Below are 26,089 nucleotides of genomic sequence, written 5' to 3' on the forward strand. Positions count from 1 at the left end.
GACCAGGAAGTGCCCCGATGTGACACCGCCGCTATGGAAACCCTCCCCGCCCCCGCCCCTCCCACAGGGCTGACCCGCCGCCGCCGCCATCTTGGGCTGGGGACGAGGCGCCTGCCCGGGGCCGGGAGCGGCTGTGGGGAGAAGGTGGGAAAAGGACAAAACAGGCAGGCTGCCCTCAGAAACTCCTTGGCTGTGCTGCATCAGCTGCCAAGGCTCCCAGTATGGACACCCATTGTCCTCTGTCCAGTTCTGGGCTCCTTAGTGTGACACCAAAAACATGGGGATAAATCAAACTCCCGAACTCTTTATTTTATAGTATTGGGGGGTAGGTGTTACTATAGATAACTCCAGCCTTATGCACTCCAATTCCAAAACTTTTCACTCACACATTTTCAGCAAACGAATTACTGTTCATTGGTTCGGAATTACATAACTCTCTTCATTAATTACTACTCTATTAGTTATTGGTTTCTTGCTTCTAGTGCTAATTAGTCCATATTCTTCAGCCTTTTTATCAATTTTCCCTGATAGAGTCTACAGTGTTAGGCTGTAATGTCTCTGTTAGTTACTTCTGGTTACTCCAATATGTCATTGGACAGCCACAAATTTTGGATCCTTGGTGTCCAGCTTTCATTGAAGTTTATCAGGGTTAGTCTAGCTAAACTGAAAAGTTTCAGTGATCTAACAATACGTGTCAAAAGAAACTTAGCAACGTGCTGGCTGAAGTGGAAAATTGCACTGCTTGAGACTAATACACTGCTTTTGATTAATTAAAACAATTACTTTAAAAATTATTTAGGAAAGTGGTATAATTTCCAACAATTCCTCCTTTTGGAAGTGATTTTAATTACTTCTTTTAAGATTATTTCCACTTAAATCACTGAATATTTGGCAAGACTTACTGTGACCGACAGTGCAGCACTGGATGGCAATGAAGCCAAGGAACTGGGATCCCTGTCCTGGCATGTGGGTATTGGCCAGAGGATCAGGAAAAGACCAGGAATTCCCAACTCTTGTTAAGTGTGAGGGAGAAATACCTTTTCAAGGAAGATTTTCAGAGTGCCAAGACAAGTGGAACACTTGGAAAGTACCTGGTGCCTGAGAGAATTGGCTGTGCTGGAGATAATCTTTCCAGATAACAAGCAATTCCCTAATAATCCAGACAGCATGCAGTGTACACAAAACATGTTGCCATATGCCAAGTCATTGGGAGTGTTGGCATGGAAGGAGGGAGGAGAAGAACAAGTGGGCATTCTGGTTTGGCAGACTGCAGACACATGAAGAAACTATCTCCCATTATGGCCCTACATGGAAAGACTGACGGAGGATTTCTGGAATTTTAAGAGAGGCAATTAAAGAGAGTCACCAAAAACTTTTAGAGGAGCTTAAAGAGGAAATTTTCCATGCCCTACCAGACCAGAGTCTCTGCTATTAGAAGGGAGAGAGGGGACACCCCACTAGGTAACCTGTGGTTTTACCTGCATGGAGAAGACATGAGGAGCTGGGAGGGAAAACCCAGCTCTGCCCTAGCAGCAGGGGTATGTGAGTTGAGAAGAGGAATTTGACTCCCACAGGAAGCTTTTAAAGCATAAATGCTGCTCCAGTTGCCCATGGCAAGCCCCTAGGCACAGCAGCAGGGATGATGTTATGTCCAAACCTCTCCAGGCCAGAAGGACAGGGATCACTCATGCAGCTGGCAAATCAGGTACAGTTCCTGCTGCTCGATGTGTAAGGAGATCAGGAACCTGGAAAACAAGCAGAATTTGGAAATGGAGATGGATAGAGCACAGCTTCACATCATAGAATGGAAGTGGAGAAGTGTAAGGTGTGTAAGAAGGTCAGGAACCTGGAAAACAAGAATTTGGAAATGGAGATGGATAGAGCACAGCTTCACAGAATGGAAGTGGAGACCTCTCCTGTTCCTCCTGCAGTAGGGGACATCCCAGTCCTGGATGGGGGCAGATGATGACCCCAAACTCTCTCTGTGCTCCCCAAGGCATGAGAGAGGCTTCCCAAAGCATCCCAGCAGCACAGTTCCCAGCCAGGCCCTGCCCTCCATGCCCTAGCCAAGGGAAGCAAAGGAAGAGAAAACATTTAATTGTTCCTTCTTTCTGCAAGAGAAGTTCTTTTTGGAGTCTTTGGGACCACGCAGCAGGGGAACATCATGACTTTAACATGAAGGAGCTGGGCACAACTCCAGGGCTACACCTGCAGCCAAGTGAGGGGAGGCGAGTCCCTGGTGCCTGTGGGGAACAGAGAGATCTGAGGGTACCAGAGCTCTGAGGGGGCATCCCACGTGCTGGGTAAGGCACCCACTTAGTGCCATGTGCCTCTGAGTAACAACTCCAGGCCCTGGAGCTGTACAAAAGGTGCAGAATGAGGGATCAATGTTACAACCAGGAGTAAATGTGCAATATGATTAATAAATTAATCTCATTTTCTTTAATAAACACAGATCAGACAGAACTCGGTACAATTTACAGCAGAGCCAGAGTGATTAAATGCTTTACCAATCTCTTCAGGAAGACCACAAGGCATTTTTTTTATAGATAAAAGTGGCCCTGGCCCTTCTTTATTCCCAAAAAAGCTGCTCCAGAACTTCAGTATGTTATAAGCTGAAATGCACTCAGCTGCTGTACCACCTGCTGGGTTTGCTGTTGTTTATTTCCCCAAAATGAAAGTGGTGGGTTTGAGGTGTTATTTCCAGCCCATCCCTTGCCTGATCGTTGCCATTTCCAGGAGCTCTGCAGAGCTGATTTAGGCAGAGGTTTGCCTGTACACCCAGGAGCAGCAGCCCAGATGGAGATGGGGCTGTGGTAAAAGCAGGAGTCAGGTGGGACTCTGAGTAGGAGGGTTTGCCCTTTGCTTCACTGTTTCTGGCTGCCTAAAGGACTGTTTTCCTTTTGGTTGGGATTGTTCACTTTGCCCTCAGCCAGTCCCATTGGCCACAGGCTCTGCTGGTTTGTTGAGCTTCAGGTTTCACCCATTCAGGCCTCTCTTCCTGCTTTTGGTAGCTCCTGCCACGGGAACCAGGCTTGAATGTGTGCAGTGCTTGCTGCCTGATGAAAGGGACTATTTCTGTCCCCTCTGTCTGTCAAGACAGATTTTCTTAATTCTCTTTTCTTTTTTCCCAAATTTTCTGTCTCCTCTAGCATTTCCTTGCCTTTCCCCATTCACCTCCTTCTGTCTTATTCTGTTACTTCAATATTCTCTCATGTCTTTTTCTCCTTTTATATGTTGATTTAACTTTCAAGATTCTTTATCTATGAAAACTACACAAAGAACAACATTTAATACACTTACACAACACAAAACCCCTTTTTAAAGGTCTCCTTAATACCAAGGAGTTTTTCAGTGCACTGAGAAACATCACAACAGCAAAAACATGTCACTTACCTGTGTCTTCTATGTTACAGAACTTCCCAGAGATCCTTTTCTACACTGAGTACATAGACAGTGCACAATTGGCTGTGCCCAACAAATGCAAAACTCAGAATGCCTGGCTGAAGAAAATGTGTGGCTGTACCTAAACTGAAGCACAGGATGGCCTTTAAAACATGAATTGGGATATTTGCCTGAACCTGAGTTTTAGATTCTTGCTAACAGGATGTCATCCTGCTCCCACAGCAGAAGGCAAAGGGATTTGGGGGAAAAGAGAGAAAAGCTATAAACAAATCATACAGCTTTCAAATCAAGGAAAAGTAAAACATAAAACAGAGGAAGAAAAAGAAGAGATAAGACAGAAGATTAGGTTTTATTGGCAGTGATGCACAACAAAACAAAATGTCAGCTTCATCTTTTGTGTGCCTTATTGTGATTTTCCAGGGGAGTTGCTGAAAGATATATTCTTGTAAAATGCAGATGTGATGTAGAGTTCCAGTAAGACAAGGAACCAGGAATCTCATGACAGTATTTATAGAGGCAGCATTCAGAGCACAGTCACTATTAAAGTTTATTATCACTCACTCATAACTACCAGAATGTCAAAAGCAACTCAAAGTTAACAGAAATAGAATCATTTCTTAGACAGCAACAAATCTAAAAGCCTCAAAGGGAATCATTTTCATCAAGTTACAAGTGAATGAAAACAAGAGCCTGTAATAAAATGTGTCAATACTCTGTGCTGCCCTAGTGGATCCTGAAAAAGTGTAATTACTTGTCTAATGTAGCACAAAAGTTACATCTTTATGACCTTTTCCATTTGCTGCTGAAACCAGCAGAAAGACAAATGTGAATGATAAATATTCAGTTCATTCAGGTAAAGCTCCTTGTGAAAGATCAAAATCATTTTTTCCAGCAATGTGATATTCAGAGTCTTTTCCCAGCTCCGCTGAATGTAGAATTTATGTAGCACAACGTGAAGGGGGGGATGCGAGTTGGGCTTTGCATTTGAGCACATTCTGCCCCCTCTGCCTTGAGCCATCTGTGTTGGGTCAGCCTCCTGTTCGGGGTAAAGCAGCGTGAAGGTTTCCTGCAGAAGGAGCTTGCCAGGGAAGTGGAAGTCCTGTCTCACTTATCCTCTCCCTAACTGAGCCCATATGGCAACCGTAGAGTGAAACAAGGCAACGAGAGGGTGGGCACGCTCTCCCAAGCTGTTTCACACCCATAAGGAACAGAGTTTGTTCCCCAGGCTGCTCAGACACAGGGACATGAGGTTACTCAGGTCCTGGCTGGTGAAGAAGGGGTGCTCACAGATCTGGCTGAGGCTGATGTTTACAGCAGGTACCCCGTTTCATCCTGCAGGGAAGCCAAGGTCCCTGCACACAGCCACCATCACTAATAAAGGCACCCCTCACCTTTGGCAAATAAAGCCAGCTTGAGACTGTAAAGCAGGATGAAGCTTCCCAAAGTTTCAGCAAATACCTCTGAAGTGTAAACATGCTTTATCCTTTTTATGCAAGGAAGAGCTTTCTGAAAGGTGAGGCATCAACTACCAAATAACAGCCTGTTTTCCTCAAAGTTTCCTTACAATCCAGTAATTCACTATCACATCCAGAGACATTTCCCCTTTGGTAACCTCAAGATAATAAGCAGGATTCAATCTGACCACACTCCAGATCGATCAACATCATGAAAGGTGGATTTTCTTAAATACTGGGTTGAGGGGAAAGTGAATTTGTGCAAGGACACACATACCTTGAGATATATGAGCCAATCGGCTTAAAATGTTGTTTTGCCCTGACCTGACAAGACTTGCTGTCTGGCAATGCATAATCCCTTTTAATGTACTCCAGGGAAGGTGATGGCTCTCTGAAAACCCTTCTGAACTGCAGTTTATCTCAGTGGCTGACACCTGAATAGAAACCACTCAGCTCTGTGGAAGCCTGGGACAAGCAGGAATGAATAGGAGCCCATGTTGATTCAGGAGACGAATGGATAAGGAAAGACTCTGAATCAACTTGCTATAGATTTTGTGCAGGGGTTTATACAATTGTGTGTGGAGGATTTTGAAGTGGACACTGCCCATGGAGACACCTTTTTCACTGAATAAAGCCATGAAGCTTTGTCCTGCACATCAGCATGTTTTCCTAAGAGCCTGCTGCTCTTATTCATCTCCGTCAGAGTGATTTCAAGTTGTGCATTTAAGACTCAAGTAAGCTCCTTTGCAAACACTCTTGAGAATAGGATCAAAATGGGAAGAGATTACATGTAATCTAATTATGTTAGGTTCCATTTGAAATCCTTCAGTGTAAAAATTAAAAGAATACGACACAGCTCTGCATTATGCTGCAGATCACATGGAAGTGACATGAGCATGTGGAACTGAGGCAACATGGGAGAAAATGCCATGTGTTGGGTATACAGCAATGTTTGCTGTAAATAATCTAAACCTCAGGACTAGAATGGTTTGGTGAACTAAAAATAAATTCTAAGAACTTTATGCCCTCTGTGATTAATGTGGCATTGACCTTTGCCTTTCATTGTCTGGCCACAACTTATATGAAAAAGCTGGTGATCAGAAGTTCTATATCAAACAATCAACACCAAGCATGACACTTGTCAGCAAGGTTGTGTGGAGCAGCACTGACCCTGAGGATTGACACCTGCTATGGGACAGACAGTGAATTCCTGCTGCTGAGTGCTCTGTACCTTTGCACCATAACATTCACCTCTGGTAAGAGCTGTAAGAACATTCATGGTCACTAGAGATTGTTTTGAGAAATTCTTCATTTTCACAGTCTTTCAAAATCAAACAAGTGAATTAAATTAACAGCTGTAGGATAAGAAGCAGTGGTTTCACTGAAATTGCACCACCTTGTGATCTACACTGAATCAGGCCTCAAATTGTGTATTGAAAGTCTGATATTCATGAGTGCTCCAAATGTGCTTGGAGAGAAGACCTAGAGACCCTGAGGTCTCATTCCCCTCATGCACTGAGTGCTGCAGGTGATCTGGGGGAGGCTCAGGTGTGGTACTTCCCCTCTGTATCACCTCTAATGCTCCCAATCCACATAGGATCCAATTTAGACCTGGAATAAGTTTAGTTTGTTGCTTAGTTTTTGGGATAGGTCAGTCCTTCCTAGACTTGAGCTTAAGCACTACTCAACTTCATGAACTGTTCTGTGAGATTCCTCAAAACTTGGATTGTAGAAAGTTCTTCAGAATGTCTTGTCCAGTTCTATTTCCTTATTCAGAGTTATGTCAGAGCTGGATTCAAAAAAACAGGTTCATTTCTCCTTTTCAATTCGGTCTATGAGCTTAAGAAGTTTCTATAAAATCCCCCTAAGAAAGAAAAAGATTTCTCTTCAGATTTTCCTCTGATTCTAGAAAATGGATCAAGGTGGAAAAATCAGACATGCATTTTGCCCTCCACCACAGCACTCAGGTTCTAATTCCATCTAAGTACAGATCATTTGCCAGGGCTATTTCTAGCCCAGTTCCAGACATTTGGGCACATCTTGATCTCATGTTGTACTCTGGGTCTGATCACAGAACAGCAGCAGGGGAATCCTCATGTTATGGGCTCTATAACCAAAAGAAACAAATACAGTTAAAACAATGAAATAAGTTCTGTACCACTTGCTGGCCAGATGGTATTGTGAATTGTTATAATTCATCAGCAAAACAGAGGAAGGAAGTGTTTTAAAGCAAGATTATATTATTTTCCTTGAGTTCTTATTATGAAATCTTCCTGAGGTGAACTTTGAAAACTTGAAAACCCTTCCAGAGGGAATGAATGGAACAGGGCAAACTGGAGACTTGCTGGGGAGTACTTAAATACAAGGGAAAAGAACATTATGCCAGTGAAATAAAAGAAGAATTCATTATCAAGCTTTCAGTTTGGGAAGACAAGTGAAGAAAAATACAAGTGATAAAAAAAGAAAAAAAAAGTACATAAAAATATATGGTGTTTCTGTCCTCTTAATAGTTCTAGATTGGAAAGCACCCAGGTCTTCCCTCCCACTGAAGGGAAATAAGCCTGAAAGCTGAGAAAGCAGATAAGGCCAGGAGTGACATATTCACTATATAGGGAGGCTGCAATATTTAGCAAATTACTGCCAGCAAAGTGCCTTGAGATCCTTAAGAAAAAATGCTAAGAAAAATACATTTTCTTCTTGCTGTCATTTAAGAAACAAAATACATTTGAAAACCATGAGAAAAAAAATGTGTCTTAAATGAAAACGACCCATGACCATTAAGTTCACTCTAGTCAAATAAAACACATCCTGTTTTTGTAACTTTTTTATACAAAGGAGATCCTGGACTGTATAGACTCTTTCCAGCCAAGGATTTGACCCATAGTTGAATTTTTATTAGAAACACAGGAGGAGGTAATGGAAAATACAGGGCTGCTGCTGCTTCAGTTAAGATAAAGGGTAAAATCTGAATTTGGGAAAATGCAGAAAATGGAGTAAGTTCATTGTACTGTCTCTCAACTAAAATTAGTTGGTACAAAGAGTTTAGAAATCCTCTGGCAGGGCAAACGTAGCTACAGTATCAGTTAATTAAATGACACAAAATGCATCACCTAAAATACATCCTAGACTTTCCACACAGTCAGGAAAATCTGTCACACAAGCTGCATCAGCCTTTTCTTGATAATTTTGTTCTGAAACAGCTGCACTGAGATAGAAAAGGACAATCATGTTGTGTCCTGCATCTGTCACCCCCAGGTCTTTTCCAGGGGAAGAAGGAATTGTTGGCCACACCCTCACACCCTTATTGCCCATAAATATTTTTTTCTTCTTGTCTAGACTTTGTGGGAGAGCTGGGAAAAGCCTGGTATGTGCAGAGGCTGCAGGCAAGCCATAGACAAACAGGTGTAATCTAAGCAGTGCTTTTGTGAGGCTGCTTCTCCTGAGTTCTGAACTCTGTTCTGCAGCCTGGTTCCTGGGTGGATGGATCTCACTTGGGTGGGATGGATCTCACTTAACCTTAGATTAAAGTCCTTATGTCACAGAGTATGTGCCTGTGTGCAAACCAGGTGTCATGGCTCCCATTCTGAGGGCTGGAGGGCACTCAAAGGGTTTGAGGGCATGAGGCAGCCATTTCACAGCCCTTACAGGTGGCTGCATTGATGGCACCCTAAGCCCCACTCCCCACACGTTCATTGCTTACCTGGGGAATTGCTCCCTAAGTCCTTGCTGAGCTCTGATCCCCACTGAGTGAGTCTGGAGCCTTCTCAAGCCCCAGCCCTGGTGCCTCCTGGCCCTGCCAGAGCTTCCACAGCCACCTCCCAGGTCAGCACCTACGTGCAGACACCTAAATTTAGGAGTCTTAATCTGTGTGCTGAGGCTCACCTTTACATTAGGTAAATGAATCTGCTTCCAGACAACTTGGTAGAAACACAGGTTTAAAATCCAGATTTGAATGACTTTGATGAAGTAAATGGAGAGAAATAAAGTGTTTGGAAAATATAATCTGAAGTGCTGAGAGCTGAGTATAAACCAGTACAAGAACCAAACAGGAATCTGCTCTGTGTGGTATCTAGTCTTTAAATATACTCTTACCTCCTACTCAGCTGTTCAGGTGCCAGAACAGGATCTGCATTTGTAGAAAAAGATCCATCTCATTAGTCCTTTTCATGATTATAAGGTCGTTATCTATTTCTGAATAGAAAAAAACACCCTTTGTCATTGCTCATCCATACTGAAAAGAAAGTGTTTACATTAAAACTGAAAGATTCTTGGTATTTTTGTTGCAAATAGGAATTAAGGGTTTACAGGTTTTAGTGTTTTCAGCTGGTAGCATTGCATGTCCATGTGTTAAACACTTGGCATTTATACAGAGCACAAACACCAGACTGTATTTTTGCCAGAGATGGTCCATGTAATGGAATATTTTCAATGCTTATTAAAGCATTCTCATGCAATGACAATGAGTGTCACACAAATACATTGCAATCAGGCAGCACTCCAAATCTGCTCCTGTGTTCACATTGGATACTGCTGATAATTATCCTCTTCCCAATCATATTATCATAGAAAACTGAGCTGGAAGAGCCACCGAGATGGGCTCATCCACTGCACTCTCCTGCCCCCAGCTGCATCAACTACAACTAAAGTTTTTAAGTAAGTACATTTTTTAAAAATGCGTTAAAATAATCCTTTGTTCCTTATGGTTTTTATTGCAGGATTGGACATTGCTTGATTTCCTTTTGGGGGATGGGAATTGGATCAAAGAAATAGGTCAAAAAAACCTCCACACTTTTTGGTATATTTGTAATCTTGGACAGAATGCAGCTACAAATTACCTGCACATACAAAGAAAGGAGACTGGCTTTTTTGTTCCAGCTGTCATGTTTGGGCATAATTGGAAAGGGAACAGTAAAACTTGAGGATATAGAGAATTATTCTTCATCCAAAGCCCACCTCTTCCTACAAAGAGTAGTAAAGACTTCTAATGATAATAACAGGCATCCAAAAGCCAGAAATTATTTCTGAGTAATATCAAGTCATGCAGGTCTAATAACAGGAACAGAACCAAATTACCCTCTTGCATGCCTGTTAGTCTTTTTTTACAAATGACTGGAAGCTGTAGGTGTGCAGCTGAGCAGGATGTAGTTCAGAGCCTGCAACATTCCTCATAACTGAACCCCTTCCCATGGTGAATCAGTGTGAAGCTATAAAAAGAAAAGGGGGATTCCTCAAGAAGAATTCTAATCCCTGCTTGAGCAGATGGAAGAACTGACAGAGAGCTCAGTGTGTTACAGAACTCCCTCAGCACAGGTCACATCCTGAGGAGGCCTAGAGCTGATATAGTGAAGAAACAAGGGGGTATCAAAACATCTCATCAATGAAGCTGTGAGCAGCCAGATCTCATTTCAAACCAGCACTAGAGTTTCTCCAGTTTAGCATGTGGATCCCCACCTTTGGTTCATAAACTTGAGATCTGGATATAATAATATTATAATGGATATAATAATAATAATTATCTGGATATAATAATAATAATATTGCAAGTATCCCTCTGTGTACTCTGTGTTTCATTCCATAAATCTGCTTTAAAAGGAAGTTCAGGGAAAAAAAAGAGAAAAGAAATTAAATATAGATGCTCTGGCACACACCTATACTGAGAACAATCCCCATTTCTGGGGGAACCAGCTCTCAGATTGGGGAGAAGCAAGCCCAGAGAGCAGCTGTCAAGGCAGGAGTGACAGCCACCCCCAGAGCCACTCTGCAGTGCTGGCTCAACATTCACCCACGTTCACTGCTTGTTTGTTCCAGCCCCTGTGCTCAAAATCTCTTACATCAGCTGCATTCCACTCCTGGGGCTGTTACTCCAACAATCCTCTCTTCAGTGTCTCCTCTCCTTTCTCTTTCTGTTTGTATTCTCAAACCAACTCTAACATCACCAAGGTACTACGTGCTTGCTCTCAAATTACAACCTTCACTTTATAAACATATTCAGCTGCTTTTCTCCAGCTCTGAGCTTTTTTGGAGCAGAGAGTACAGTAATCTCTCTTCTGGGGAGAGCTTTGTACTTTCTCAGCCTTAGGCACTGGTGTAATAAGCATGATTTACTACCTCCCTAATGTCCCTGTAATTTCACTTTATGGATTAGTCCAGATCTAGACAGCTGATTAGTGCTAATGTGAACTGACGAAAGTAGTTGGTCTTTCAGTATCAAAAAGCTGTGCAATTAGGTACCTCTGTAATTTTAGGAGCACTGGGGATTCAAGGTGCTGTCTAAATTCCTTTTTGTACTGTTGTGGCTCTGAGACTGCACTGATGATATTATCATAGAATCATAGAATGTGTTGGTTGAAAGGACCTTAAAAATCATCTAGATCCAGTCCAGTTTGATGGCACTGCACATCCCAAAGCTCAAAGTAGGTCTTACATGAACTGCCATGAGTTGCTATGAGTGTCAATGCTTGAAAATTGCTGTGCCAGGTCCAGCAAACCTGATGACAGTGAAATCTGTAAGAATCCAGCCACCAGCTTCAAACTGAACTGGGATTCAGCTGCCTTGCAAAGTCAGAAACTCTTCCATCCTCAGCAATTCAGATGAAACCTTGTGCCACTGTCAACAGCCAAACCTCTATGTTCATGGAAAACGTGAAGAACTTGAAAAACTTTGCAGCTGCAATTAATTCATATAATCCTATTTGTCTCAGATGTCTAAATTTGTAGTATTCATCTCCCTGAAGGTTTCCTGCTAGGAATAGTAGTGTTAGCTAAGGAACCCAAGTTGCCAGAGCTGAACATGCCAAGCACAAAACGTACTCCTGAAACAAGAAGAAATTAAAAAAAAAATCATAGAATATCCTGAGTTCAAAGGGACCCACAAGGACCATTGAAGTCCAAACTTAAATAAATTTACTACTTAGGAATGGTCTTCTTTTGCCTCCTCCAGAACTATGCATATAAAGACTGATGAAGGAGAAAAGCAGGTGGCCATGTTTCAAAGTAAGTGATAAATTAAGCTACATTATTTCAAAGAGACCTAGCCAAACCCTCATATTTTGCATACTGTACAGGTCTAATTTAACAAATCATGTACCCAGATTTAGGTAAATTAATGTCAGTGGGATTAAGCAGGATGTAAATCAAGGAAGCATTTGATTTCCTTGCCTCTGATGAGAAGAGAGGGAGAAATCAGCATGTATGTCTCTCCTGCTGTCTTGTGAAGCCCAAGCCCAAATTTCTCATACAAGTGGAATAAAAAAGTAAAAACAAAAACAAAGATAAACTAGTCAGTCAGCTGTTAAAAATAAATGAAACTAAAAAATCACTAATGGGATTAGTTCATTAAAATGTTCATTGATAATTGATAAATCCATTGCCATATTAAGAATCTTTCCAGGACTAATTGCTTCAGCTCTCAATAAAACAGATGGGTAATGATGAAAATCTCTAGTTCACTGAAGTGTTGCTGTTGTACAGGAGGCTGTTCATGAAAACAACAGCATCATTTTAAATGTAGGAGTTGAACAAGATTGTGAAGGTTATTTTAGCCTGGTTTCCTGTGGAAATAGGATCAGACTGTCTGTCTGCTGCTACATTTAACTGCAGGCTGGGCTTCTCAGTGATCTTAGGAATCCACCTCTCCTAAGAACACCAAAGGCCAGACAGAGACTGGAGACCCCAGTTACCACCTCAGATTAGAGAGGAGCCACAGGCTTCATTGGCTTCACTGCTGTGTTTGACCTGCCAAAAGCCTGCACTCTTCCCACCACAGCACATTTGATCAGGGAATGGTCAGGAGGATTGAAGGAATAGGGGGGAAGCAGGAGGGCAACACGAGTGTCAGGGATTTTTATCCAATCAACTCGGGCTCCTTCTTCAACTACACTGTTACAATAACCTGATTTCTGCGTATGTAAATCCTCCCTCCAGTGTGTCTGTGTGGCACAAACACAAACACCCCATGTCCCAGCTCCCTTCCACAGCCCATACAGAGCTCCATTTGTCTCCTCTCACCTCTGGCTGGGTGAGAGCAGGGCTGGCTCTGAGAGCTGTGCATCACCTGGCACTCCCATGGACTGGTCAGGAGGTCACACCAGAGAGAGCATCACTGAGCCTGGGCTGCAGCCTTTCCCTCAGGGCAAGCATTCATTTCTGTCTGTTCAGCAATAATTTTCCAACACATTTTAGCATCTCTTCCAGTCTCCTTGACAGATCCAGGGGACTGGCAGACATAATTTCCTGAAGCTTTTTCTTTTTCCTTCAAAACTAAAATAATTCTTGATTATAAAAATTCCCCTTTTATTTTGTGGGTGAGTATTTCCTAAACACAGAGTAATTTTCTTTGCTCATTATGTATTACTGCTTCCTCTGCTTGGAAACAGGAACCACGAGCACTTTGACACAGAGAGTTACAGGATGTTTCTCCACAATATCAGACAGCTGTGTTGGATCAGGCCATCGCCCCTTGCTTTGTGCCAACACACTGTGAATTTACCATGTGTGGCCTTGATAAGATGGAAGTGTGTGGTGAGAGTGTCAGGGCCAGCTGGATGGTCTGAGCCCAACCTGCAGCAAGCATTTCCTTCCATGAGGAAAATGCACACGAGCAGTTGGCAGCTTCCCTGGTGGCTCCTTGTCCTGCCAGGTCTGACACAGCACCAGGAGATAAGATGTAAGATAAGGTAGAATTCACACCATTGGGATATGTAAGTCACCACCCACCCAGTGATGAGCAGCGTTCTGTGTCAAACCCCTTGCAAGAAATGTTGCAAGGACACATAAAAACCTCCCCCTTCTCCTCCCTCCCCAGTGTGTGGTGTGGCCATGACTGGCTTCATCTCCTGACTGAACTTTTTCTGTGACTTCATAAACTTTTCTACCCAAGGTGAATGTTGTCTGTGTTATCCCTGTGAAGCTTCTGATGGTGGTGGTGCCAAGGAATCATTAATTATTTGGATTCTGTCATTCTTGTGCTGCTCATTTGTAAGAGTCTGTTATTCTTATTGGACAAAAATCCAATTTAATTGAAAAAATAATATTTTATCTGGTTCTTATATGATGTTTGTAATGAGATGAAAAGGATTGAAAGAAAATGAAACTAGCTGAAAGTTGGCCAAGGAGCAGGAAACAGGTGAACCGGAAGAGAGCAGAAAATTCAATGTATTTTGCTACAGTAAAGTAGTTACTAGCAGGGGCAGGGACAGGCTCGGTAGAGGGTGCAATTTTGTGGTGAGAACTGTCATTTGCAGAAGGGGCTTAAAGAAAAACCAGGCCACAATAGAGGATCACAGAATCACAGAAATTCAAGGCTGGAAGAGACCTGTAAGACCATCAAGTCCAACCCATGCTCTAACAATACAACTAGATCATGGCAGCAAGTGCCACATCCAGTCTTTTTTTGAACTCTTTGAGGGATGATGACTCCACCACCTCGCTGGGTAGATGATTCCAGTATCTGACCACTCTTTCTGTAAAGTACTTCCTTCTTAATTCTAACCTGCATCTCCCTTGGCGCAGCTTGAGACTGTGTCCTCTTGTTCTGTCTGTTGTCGCCCGGAGAAAGAGACCGACCCCAGCTCACCACAGCCACCCTTCAGGAAGTTGTAGAGAGTGATAAGGTCACCCCTGAGTCTCCTTTTCTCCAGGCTAAACAACCCCAGCTCCCTCAGTCATTCTTCATATGGCTTGCGCTCCAAGCCCCTCACCAGCCTCGTTGCTCTCCTCTGGACACACTCAAGCATCTCAACGTCCCTCCTAAAGTGAGGGGCCCAGAACTGGAAGCAATACTCCAAGTGAGGCCTAGGATGTTCCTACTTTGGGCAAACTTTTGTTCTTGGCCCAGTAGAGTAGCTACAATTTATCTCTTCATTCACAGCAATGTTTCTGTCTGTAACCACAGCAAAGAGGCACTGACATCTGGAAGGGAATCCTGAGACACAGAGAATCATCAGGCTGAGAGGATTCTGGTACTCCCTTCTTCCATGGAGGTCCCTGGGCTTAGGTCAGTATTTGTACCTTTCATGTGGGTGACAGAAAGTCACTGCCCTGCAAGAGGCATCAGACCAGTCTGCCTCAGTTCCCTGCTGATGATTTGGGCTGGGACAGAGCTGGTTTTGTTCACAGTACCCTGTATGGGGCTGGTTTGGATCTGTGTAGGAATCAGTTGATAGATCATGGTGGGTTTGGTATTGTTGGGCAAAGCTTACGCAAGGTCAAGGCCTCCTGTGCTCCCTGTGCCACCACACCAGGGGTGCAAGGGGACACAGCCAGGACAGCTGACCCCAACTGACCCAAGGGATGTCCCAGACCATACGGGGTCATGACTGGCATGTAAAACTGGGGCAAGGAAGGGGGGGATGTTTTGAGTGATGGTGTTTGCCCTCCCAAGTCAGGGTACATTTGGCAGAGCCCTGCTGTCCTGGGCATGGCTGAACACCTGACTGCCCATGGGAAGTGGGGAATGAATTCCTTGGGTTTCATGCACCATTTTTGCTTTACAAGTGAACTGTCTTTATGCCAACCCATGACTTTCCTCAGTTTTACTCTTGTGACTCTCCCTGATCCTGTCAGGGGAGGTGAGGGCATGGCTGCCCAGGGCTGAGTCCTCAGCTGAGGCTAAACCCTGACACTGGGGCAATGAATGGAGAGCAGGAGGAGCCTGGAGAGGCTCTGGGAGCAGGGAGCAGCTCCTTTAGACACTGCTCAGCCCTGCAGGGAGAGAACGTCTCCACTGGCTGTGTAGGGAGCCTTGCAGGTGCAAGTATCTAAATTGGGAATCTAAGGTTAGATCCTCTGAGGGAAGGAATGAATATCACCTTTTTTCCAAGCCTATTTTGGCCTCACATATTTTATAATTCTGGTCATTGTTCACATCTTAAGAATCTCACATACAAAAAATAGTAATCTAATGTTAACGCCAGGGAAATATAAATCACTATAACAGTGAGGACAATATAGGATAAAAGATGAGTGTGGGGAGGATAAGAGAAAGAGAGCAAATGAAGAGGAGCAGGAATGGGTGTAGTGACAAAAGGGCTTTGGTGGATCACCTGGTTCACAAGCAGAAAGGAAAATAAGAAGCAGCCATGACACGGAGCAGTGCTGCCACACAGTGTCTGGGAAGCAGCTGTGAGCAGTAACTGCAAGCATTGCAGCAGAAGTGACTCTGGGAGCTTTAGGTTTCCTGCCAAGAGCAAACAGGACACTGGATTGTTTACTGAAGGGATGCAAAGTGTAAAGGCAGGAGGCAGCAGTAGTGCCAGGGAAGGACCTGATCTGAGCCTGACTGGTTCACAGGCTGCTGCAAATTCTCAATGGCAGCCATGAAGTTAACACTGGATTTAAATCCTTTCTTTTAGCAGAATAATAATTTTTTTAAATATAACTTTCTCTTAAAGTACATGCTAAAATTTCTGATAGTCTTCTATACATTAATCCTGTAACTAATTTTTAATTATTACTTCATAATTAGTAATTAGAGCCTCTATAAAGAGAAGGCTGATATACAAATCACCTTTCCCAGACTTTTCAAAGAAAAAAACCCAGGGCTAGGACTCAAAGGAGGTTTGGTAGAAGGGTCATGGGAATTTGAGGTGTGGACAGAATAAAAGGGTTTCATGCCCTTAGAAAATCCTAGCACAAGTAAGTATTTTCCTGAAGTTTCTGTGATATTTCTATCCTAACAGCAATACAGAAAACATAAATTGTCTAAGGACACCAAAAAATGTTACAGAGACAGCACCCATCCTGTGGTGCTGGGACTCAGCTCAGAGTCCTTGCTAAATGGAAACAAAAATGCAAAATCTTTTTTCATCTTTTCTTTAGTCAGTCCTGGAGGGTTCCACATCAGAGAAACCATGATGCACTAGTCTGTCTCTTTGCTAGCAGGATTTACAAAGCAGGGAAATAAATGCTTTTCCTTGGCCTGGGTGCAAGAACAGGACCCTGCTCTCCCTGTTATCCTGGAACTACTACACACCTGAGCAGAATTAAGCAGTCTTTGAGTTCTTAAGGTGCCAAACCCCTCTGGATCCCAGTGGGATTTGAATGCCTTCAGCAGTGTTTAAAATCAGGTCACAAGATCCTCTGGGAATGCCAACATTTGACAAGAAATAATTTGCATGAAAATCTGCTAAGGATATGTCTGCCTCATGTTCCATAAAACAGTCCCAAGTTTTCACCATAGCATTCCAATTAACAGAAATGTCTTTTTGGATAAATGTACTAATTTACATATGTGGATGTATTTTACATTTCAGCTGCATCCCAACAAGGTCTGCCTTTGCCCTGGATGGGCCTGCTGTTTATAGCAGCAGGTGCTCCTGCAAGATTCACATCCCATCTGGGCTTGCTGAAAGCCAAGGAAATCAAGAGCCAAATAAATACCTGAGCTTCATGAAGGAAGGGATCCCGTGTCTTTATTGTCCATGCAAGCTCTCTAGAAACATCACAATGGAGAGCACAGAGGGCTTTACAGCAGCTAAGCACACTTGAATCTCAAAACATCTTTTCCTGCACAGTGTGATACCCTGATAGTTTCTGGAATGATCTAAGGATGAAGTCATGTCATGTCCTTTGTAATCTCCCTCTTTATTTTTTTATGAGGATCTATACAGCTAAAGGTTAGAAAAGCCCTGTCTGGTACTTTCAGTCCTGGCTTCTGTCTGTCTCCAGTTGAAACTGTGAGCTCAGCCATAACCACAATGCTGCTGGCAAATGCTGTGAAAAGGAAATCTGCCTGAAATCAGAAAGTTTTTTCAGTACTTTCTCAGAGAAAGTACTTTCTCCCCTAAATGCACTGGGGAAGCTGCAGCCAAAAAACAATCTGTAATGGGGGTGGGTGTGAAAGGAAACATGAGCTTGTCAATCAAAGTTAAAAAGAACTGAATTTCCAGAGAGCTGGAAACACTATATAAAAAATAAGCTTTTTGGAGAAGATCACAAAAATACTCCTTCTTTGGAAATGAACAGAAAAGGGAAAAGCAGATGGAGAAAGAGAAGGAACTGGAGGAAAAAATATCAGGTGGTATTCACAAATTTGAAAGAGGTCAGTGGTCAGAGTTTCAGGGGATTGGGAACTCCTCCCACAGCAGCACACATGTTGTGTTCTCAGTGTGCTGGCCTTTGCCAAACCAAGCAGGGACTTTGAAACTGCTGAGATCTATATAAGATGATCTTATTTGCTTCCAAATGGGAATTTGTAATTATTTTTTTCCTGCAAATTCCTACTGCATATTAAAAGTAAATTTTGGAAGAACTTTTCAGTGAATAACCATGAGGTACAAACAACCCTGAGAAAAAGAAAATGGTCATATGGGGAAAGCCCAGAGCAGAATTAGCTCTCAGGTCTGACAGTGACCTTCAAAATGTAAAATGTAAATAAATATACTGAAAAATGTAAATAAATATACATAAACCTACTGTGCCTCTTACTGTAGAGCCACAAAGCCCAGGAATCTGAGGGGTCATTATTTTAGGGAACATAAAATCAGTAAGCAGAAAGTGCATCTCCACACTAAGCTGTTAATATCTGTGTAAGTAAATATATTGCTAAACACAAAATTCAAATGGTTCTTTTATAAGGCTGATGCTCACAACTGAGAAGCCTCAATTGCCACTACAGTCAAAAAAGCTGCAGGGGTTCAACAGACACTGACAAAAACTGGAGACACATCTGGGAACTCACAAGTACTTTGCAACAACTCACAAAAACAGGGAGATCAGGAAGCAGGAGCACAGATTTACATTTACAAGGAGGACATGCTGCACATAAATCTATTCCATTTTAGGGTACCTGTATCATGTGGAAAAAGGCTGCTTGGTCTTTTGGTCTGTCAGCATCTCCTGGTAGATGAATTTGTTCCCCAGCTGCCTCAGCCACATGGCTGCCTCTCTTTTAGCTTGACTTCTGGAACACAGGTGACCAGAAGCATAAGCAATATTGAAGAAGAGCTTGTGAATATACCTGTAAGTCTCTAAAATATTCTGAATTTTAAAGTTACATTTGAAGTTTAAAATCACCACACCACTTCTTAAAATAAAATTTGCCTCTTTTTTCCTTCTCGAATGCATCATATGGTCTACAGGCTGACTCTGTAGAATCAATTAGAACACACAAGGCATTTCCCATTACAATTTCTAAATGATGAGTTCCCAGTGAATAAATGATGATCTTCTTAGCTCCCACATAGCCCTGCAGAACTGAATGTCATGTCATGCCAGTTACTCTGGGCCTCAAAGCAATGTCATTTTCTCTGCATGACACCACTGTTCTCTCTGTCATGACAGATCCACCCCAGTGCCACTGACAAGTTCGCTCAACACAGTCCTAATCTCCATCCCACAGTCACAAATGCAGGTGCTCAGTGGAATCTGAAGAAATTATCCCATTTCTGAGTGCTCTCCAACACCCCAGCTACTCATTAATGACACCACTGCCCACCCCTGCCTTCCAGTGCAGGAAGGACGGAGGGAGGCTCTGTGTGGATGGTCTGTTCCAGGAATGATGTGTCCAGCAGCACAGGGACACTGGTGAGCCACACCTCGAGTGCTGTGCCCAGTTGTGGCCCCGCAGCTCAGGAAGGGCACTGAGGTGCTGGAGAGTGCCCAGAGAAGGGCAATGGGGCTGGAGCACAAGGCTGAGGAGGAGCAGCTGAGGGGGCTCAGCCTGGGGAAAAGGAGGCTCAGGGGGACCTTTTCACTCTCTGCACCTCCCTGACAGGAGGGTGCAGCCAGGTGGGGGTCAGGCTCATCTTCCAGGCAACCAGCGACAGGACGAAGGGATGGGATCTTAACTGTGACAGGAGAGGCTTGGGTTACACATTGGGAAGAATTTCTTCATAGAAAGAGTGACTGGACATTGGGGCTGCCCGGGGAGGTGGTGGAGTCACTGTCCCTGGGGCTGTATAAGGAAACCTGGCCGTGGCACTCAGTGCCATGGTCTGGTTGACAATGTCTGTTTGGTCATAGGTCGGACTCGATGGCATCAGCGGTCTTTTCCAACCCAGCAGATTCTGTGACCCGGTGCCCCGGCAGCAGCACCAGGCCAAGCTCGGGCCGGGGCCGCGCCGCCGGCCCCGGTGCCGCGGAGCTCCGCCCCCGCCCGGCCCGGCCGGCCCGACCCCGCAGCGATGGCGGCCCGGCTGTGCCGGCTGCAGAGGCCCCTCACGGCCGCCTTCAGCAGCGCCGCGGCCGCGGGGGCCGGGCAGGCCCCGCCGGCGGAGCCGCTGACGGAGCTGCGGCAGGCGGGGGGCGTGCGGTGAGCGGGGGCTCCGGGGGCTCCGGGACGCGGCCGCGTTCGGAGCTCGGTGAGCGTAACCCCGCCGCGTTTCACGGCTTTTGCAGCACCATCGTCCTGAACAACCCGCGGCGGCGGAACGCGCTGTCGCTGCCCATGCTGCAGAGCCTGCGGCGGGACCTCCTGCACGACGTCAAGAGCCGGGAGCTGCGCGTCATCGTCATCGCGGGTACCGCGACACCGGCCGGGCAGGGACACACACACAGCGGAGCCGAAAGCCAAACCTCGCTGGGAATAACGGGAAACGGGGCGGGAAGGGACCTGTGTGCTTCCCTAAGGCTCCCGCGGCTGTCAGTGCCCGGCAGGCCTCCCTGCCACGCTCTTCCTCTATACTCACCCCAGCCTCCCCTTTCCTGTACTTAATTCCTCATTCGTAACTCAGCACTGACGACCGAATGGGGTTTTGTTACGCTTTTGGTTTTAGCCAACATGTCTAAGCATTAACACGTTTCAAAATGTTAGCACTGAATTCAGTCGGGGTATGGCATCCTAGGGTCAGGGTTAATTGGTTTTAAGATTGTATGGAAGGAATACTTTAAACAGAACAAAAGCCAAACCAAAAAGTTCTAAGAGTTAGCAAAGTAAGGCATGAACATCCCCACACAGGGGTTTTGTGCAGGAACAGGCAAAGGTAGGATGGTGCTTGTTGCCCTGTTGACAGGTGCAGACTGTGGTGAAAAACAAGGTTTCTGCAAATCAAGTGTCTGCTTCCCTGCTCTGAGCCAGGATCAGCCCCATCATTTGGTTTGTCAGAACTATTTTTAAAAACACTGCAGTGAAAGAGAGACTGCAGTATCAATACCACGGACACCTGTGACCCACAGATGTAAAACAGCCTCTCCCAGAGCCTGTTACAGTTCCCTTCCATTTACGTATTAAGCTGTAGAGTTCTTAAAGATAGTGAAACTTGAGACATACTTAAGCCACCTTTTTTTCCTCTTGCTATTTTAAGATAAGCTTCCTTTTCCCCCCTTCCAAACATCTCAGATAAATTGGTTTATTAATTTAGGATCATGCTGTTTCCTATACGTAGAGGAAAACTCTGGGTATTAGGGCACACACACAAGAGTAGAAGAGAGCTGATTTCACAGGGGTGAGTTAAAATATACATATTCCTCATTTCAAACGGGAGTTAGAAATTTTGTGAAACGCTGAAGGCTCTTCTTTGGGAGTACAGTGCTCTGGGAGTTTGTAAGCACAATTGCTTTTGGTTTTTTCAGAAATTGCATGTTCCTGTTTATTTCTAATTCACTTGCTGAATAAAACACAAAAGAAGAAATTGCAAGAAAATAAAAGATTCCTCAGAGAATGCTTTGGGCTTTTAACACAGACTTTGCAGTGGATTCTTCAATGAGGCTCAAATTAATGTAATTCATCTCCAGATATATATTGCCAACTCCATGAGCTGACTCACAATTGTCTGGTTATTTCTGGATAGATTGTGTCCCAATAATCTGGTTCTTAAGAAACAAATCCATGGGTAAGGTTTGATCTGCACAGGTGTAGCTGGAAATATCACATCCATACAAATATCTGAGAAGTTCTGAAGGATTGGAAAGCATCACATTGGTTCATTCTATGGCAGGTAGTGACATGGCAAAGGAAAACTCTTGTAAAGATTGTGTGTCTGTATAGAGTGTTTTGATCTTAGTAAACCCAAAGTTTAGTTCCACAGAAACCTCTTCTTTTGCTGTCCAAACCCTAAATATGCTTTTTGGTTTTCTGTAGATGACAGTTTAGTAGTGGAGAAAACACTCCAACAACCCTTCTGGTTCTCCTGTAGCAGAATAACCTTTTTTCTTTATTTTTCCATTGTGACCTTCAGCACCGTGACAGAAAAAATACTGATGCTTACTTAGCAAAAGTTAATAATTAATTCTGGGTCCAATAAATAGAGACTAAGTATATTTATCAGTCTGAGAGCAGAGCACTCCAGCCTTGCTCCAGCTGATAAGCTTGTGTTGTACTGAGGAGCTGTTTTGAACATCCTTACACAAAACTGGGCTCAGAGGTGAAGTGCATTCTTTCTAACTGAGTTAAGTGTAATGGAAATAAAATGAGACCTTGAAAAGTGGCAATGGGTGTTACTGTGCTCAAATGTTGCACTGCAGCAATTTAAAGTTACCATAAAACCCAGAAGGAAATATTTTGGAATTCTGTTTCAAACTCCCTCCCCAAACTCCTTTTTGAACATTGACATGTCATTGACATCCCTTTAGCTGGGACATTGATATGCTCAACCCCTGATTTCTTTATTGCTTCAGACTGACTTTTCCTGAAATTCTTTGCAGCTAAAGGACCTGTATTTTGTTCTGGCCATGATTTAAAGGAACTGTCAAGTGAAGATGATGTGAAGCATCATTCCCAAGTATTTGAACTATGTGCAGAGGTAAGCAGTTCTTCTTGAGTGTCTCTGCCATTGCCTGCTGTTAAGAGCAAGCATTGGTTTAAGGAGGGACAGCATTGGTCATCTGCTTGCTGAAGTAGAGATTATTCCTTCAGATTCCTTGATTTTTGCTGCTCTGCTGTTTTAATGCCTGATCCTGGTGAAATGATGTTTGTTCTGGATTTCTCTACATGTACATAGAAGGACTAGAATGGCAATGTGCATGTCTCCAACAATGGGCACAGTCAGGGTGTGTTCCTGAGTTTAGCCAGTGTTCCTTGCAGCTGAGTATTTGGGCAAATATGTCTTTTCTAGAAGTCTAGGGATAACCACTTTCACATTACTTGTGATCAAATGTTCTTTCCCAGCATTTATTTAGTTAAAAGTTCAGGATCAGCTTAAACAACTAGTACACAATCTGAAAGTAAGATGTTACTCACTGGTTGCCCAAGTTCTTGTTAAAGACACAGGTCAGGGAGGTGGGAAAGTTACAGTGAATCCTAGAGCCTTTGGAGAGAATGGCAAAATCCCCTTTGATAGTGGTGGAGCTAGAATTTGACCCCTAATCTCCTCAGTGTGACAACAGTGAGTACTTGGAAACCTTTTGTTCTAGTTGCTCCAGAAGTAATGATCTCTAAGACATTGCTGAGTCCATATTTAAGGAAAGCTGTAAAAGCCATGTGTGAAATCCACAGGCCCTTCATCATCCTTTCTTCAGAAAGGAAGCAAGGTCCAACAGTTTGGGCTTTCTTGGTAAATAGAAAGGAAGGGACTTTTGATGGCTTCCAAAACAGGATTGTGTCATCCTGAATTTCCATACTGACCCCTCTTTTGTGCATGCAGGTTATGACTTTAATCCAGAAACTTCCAGTGCCAGTGATTGCCAAAGTGAACGGCCTGGCTACAGCAGCTGGCTGCCAGCTGGTGGCAAGCTGTGACATCGCAGTGGCCAGTGAGAAATCTCAGTTTGCTACTCCTGGAGTGAACATTGGGCTCTTCTGCTCCACACCAGCTGTGGCCTTGGGCAGATCTCTTCCAAGAAAGGTAAGCTTCCTTTCCAGATATTCTTCATAATTTTGCATAAAGTTGGTCCCTGTGTTAGGAGTTTTAGTTCCATTGCCTGAACTTTATTTTCCTGCAGTGCAACATTCAAAATATTTTATTTCAAAAGGCATCTCCATAACTATTTGGAGTGGGAAAAATAATAAAGGGTGAACTCTTGTTTAGGAAAGGCAGCTTCCTACTGATGTGACTCCAACCAGCACGAGCTCATCCCAGCAGCCCCCCAGCTCAGCAATCCCTTTCCTTTCCAACAGACAGCTCAGGGCTTCAGCCAATGATGTTCTCCCCTGAGGAGGAAACCCCTGCAAGTTCAGGATAACAATCCCACCGAGGCATCAATTCTTGCCAGGCAATGACATTTCACTGCCAGCAGGATCTGCCTGGCTGTAGATCAAGATGCTTTAAATAGCATCTAAAACCCTCCTGTAGTGTCTTCCTGTTTTATGTCCTACTGATTGTGGCTGCACATCTCTCGCTGCATAAAAAACTGTACAACCTGTAAAGCCAATTGGATTCATGCAGGCAGATGGTCCAAGCCCAGCAGGGCTCTGCTGGGATGCAGTGACTGAACTGCACACATCCCATTGCTGGATAAAAGCTTCAGCTTGAAATTTCCCATCTGCAGGGACATCCTGTTCAAACAGAGTCCATGGGGGATTTTTCCAAGGCTGCTCTCGTGTGCATTTGCAGCTGTTTCTGAGTTAGTATTTCTGGGCTGTAGGATTACCTTTTCAAAATGTGTGGGAAATACTTTTCTCTGTGCCACTTTTCGAAGCAGTAAGAATATTCCCTACAGTTCCCAGAATTGGTAATTTTTACTTTTTAACAAAAGAAGTTGCTATTGTTTGTAGCTACCAGAACAAAGATGCTAATGAGGATAATCAGCTCTTATGATTTGGGCATTGGTCAATTGCTCCAGGAGTCTTGGAGAACTTTATTGATACATACTATTGAATAGTCACTGAGTATTTGGGGAAATTTTTAGTCTCAAACCTCAAGCAGCAGATGCTGGAAGCAGCAAGAGACTGAAATAATGTGGCTATAAAAAGTCCATATTTAAAACCACTCATACTAAACTTAAAACTAGGACAGGTGTTTTCAAAAACTGCACATATGCCCAGCTTAAAATACCGAGTTTAGTCATTTGACTTTGTAGATGACCCACTTCTCTTTTAATTCCTACAGCAATCACTAGAGATTGTGGGCTTTTGAGGAGAAACCCAGGGGTGTCAGCCTAGGACAGCTGGAAGCAGTGGGCAGGTTTGAAGAGACCAGCTTTAGACCCTTCTCTTTGCTGAGACCTCTTAACAGGTCCTTGGCTGTTTAAAAGCCCAAAAGACTTAAATCATTTGTGAAAAGACTAAATTGTACTTGAAGGAGGAGGCTGAAATTCCCCAAACAAAGCAAAGCACTGAGTTGGGTTGACTTACTACAATATTTGTCCTTTCCAGGTGGCTCTGGAGATGCTTTTCACGGGTGAACCCCTCTCTGCCCACGAAGCGTTAATGCACGGGCTGGTCAGCAAGGTGGTACCAGAAGACAAGCTGGAAGAAGAGACCATGAAAATCTCTCAGAAGATCTGTGAAAGCAGCAAATCTGTCCTGGCCTTGGGGAAGGCCACCTTTTACAGACAGATAAGCCAGGACCTTGACACTGCTTACAAAATAACTACTAAGGTCATGGTAGATAATTTGACTTTGAGAGATGGGCAGGAAGGCATTGAAGCCTTTGTTCAGAAGCGAAAGCCTGTCTGGTCACACTCTCAGGAGGAGAAGAAATGAGTCCTGTCTCTAAACAAACCTTAGCTCTGCTTTATGATTCTTCACACAGTTGCCTTTGGGAATTACATTTTTATTCTTACTGAAAGTTAAATTTCTCTTCTTACAAATGCCAGACACAATAAATTTACTCTAAGTATGTAATAAATGTTAAGAAAAATCAAAGAAAATGGGTTTTCCTTGATAGCAGTAAATTTAATCTGTGGTTTTAAAAGTAACTCTGTGCTGCAAAAAACAGTTTAATGTGTCTCTGGTTACATATGGAGTCACAGGGGCTGAGGGAGAGCTCAGATCACCTTGTTCAGAACCTGCCCTCCATAGTTCTGGATGAGAATTGTTATTTCTTGTTATTAATAGAGAATCGAAGGGCTTGGACACATTCCAGAGATGATGGTAGTAGGTATGACAATGGATTCCAGGACTGTTAGAGTGTTGCAGACAGAAGCCTGTGACACAGTTGTGCATTGCTCCTCATATCTTCCTGTGAGCTGTGTGTGTCAGCAGTTTGTCCCCCACAAATCCTGATTTCCCACCATCAGCTCAGCTCCCAGCTCCAGGGTTTTGTTGACTGCAGGGAGGATGAGCATGGGTTGGGTGAAAGGCAGTGTCTTGCCCCAGCTGTACTTTCAGGCTGCTGTTTGTTGGCAGGTCCATCCTTGTGCTCACAGCTGGGCTTTTACAGCACTGGAGCAGTTCAGCCATGGATTTAAAGACT

The 26,089-nt window shown here is 43.8% G+C and overlaps 1 protein-coding gene across 1 annotated transcript; it reads left to right on the forward strand.

Annotated features, from left to right (window-relative positions):
• Window positions 1-19,981: 19,981 nt before the first annotated feature.
• On the forward strand, window positions 19,982-25,544 carry ECHDC3 (enoyl-CoA hydratase domain containing 3). Its single transcript, XM_063153721.1, has 5 exons — window positions 19,982-20,109; window positions 20,196-20,317; window positions 22,440-22,537; window positions 23,378-23,578; window positions 25,048-25,544. The coding sequence occupies exons 1-5, from the start codon at window positions 19,982-19,984 to the stop codon at window positions 25,375-25,377; spliced, it is 879 nt and encodes a 292-aa protein (XP_063009791.1). The 3' UTR covers window positions 25,378-25,544.
• The last annotated feature ends 545 nt before the right edge of the window (window positions 25,545-26,089 follow it).

This window comes from Melospiza melodia, chromosome 4 (genome assembly GCF_035770615.1).
Source record: "Melospiza melodia melodia isolate bMelMel2 chromosome 4, bMelMel2.pri, whole genome shotgun sequence".
NCBI lineage: Eukaryota > Metazoa > Chordata > Aves > Passeriformes > Passerellidae > Melospiza > Melospiza melodia.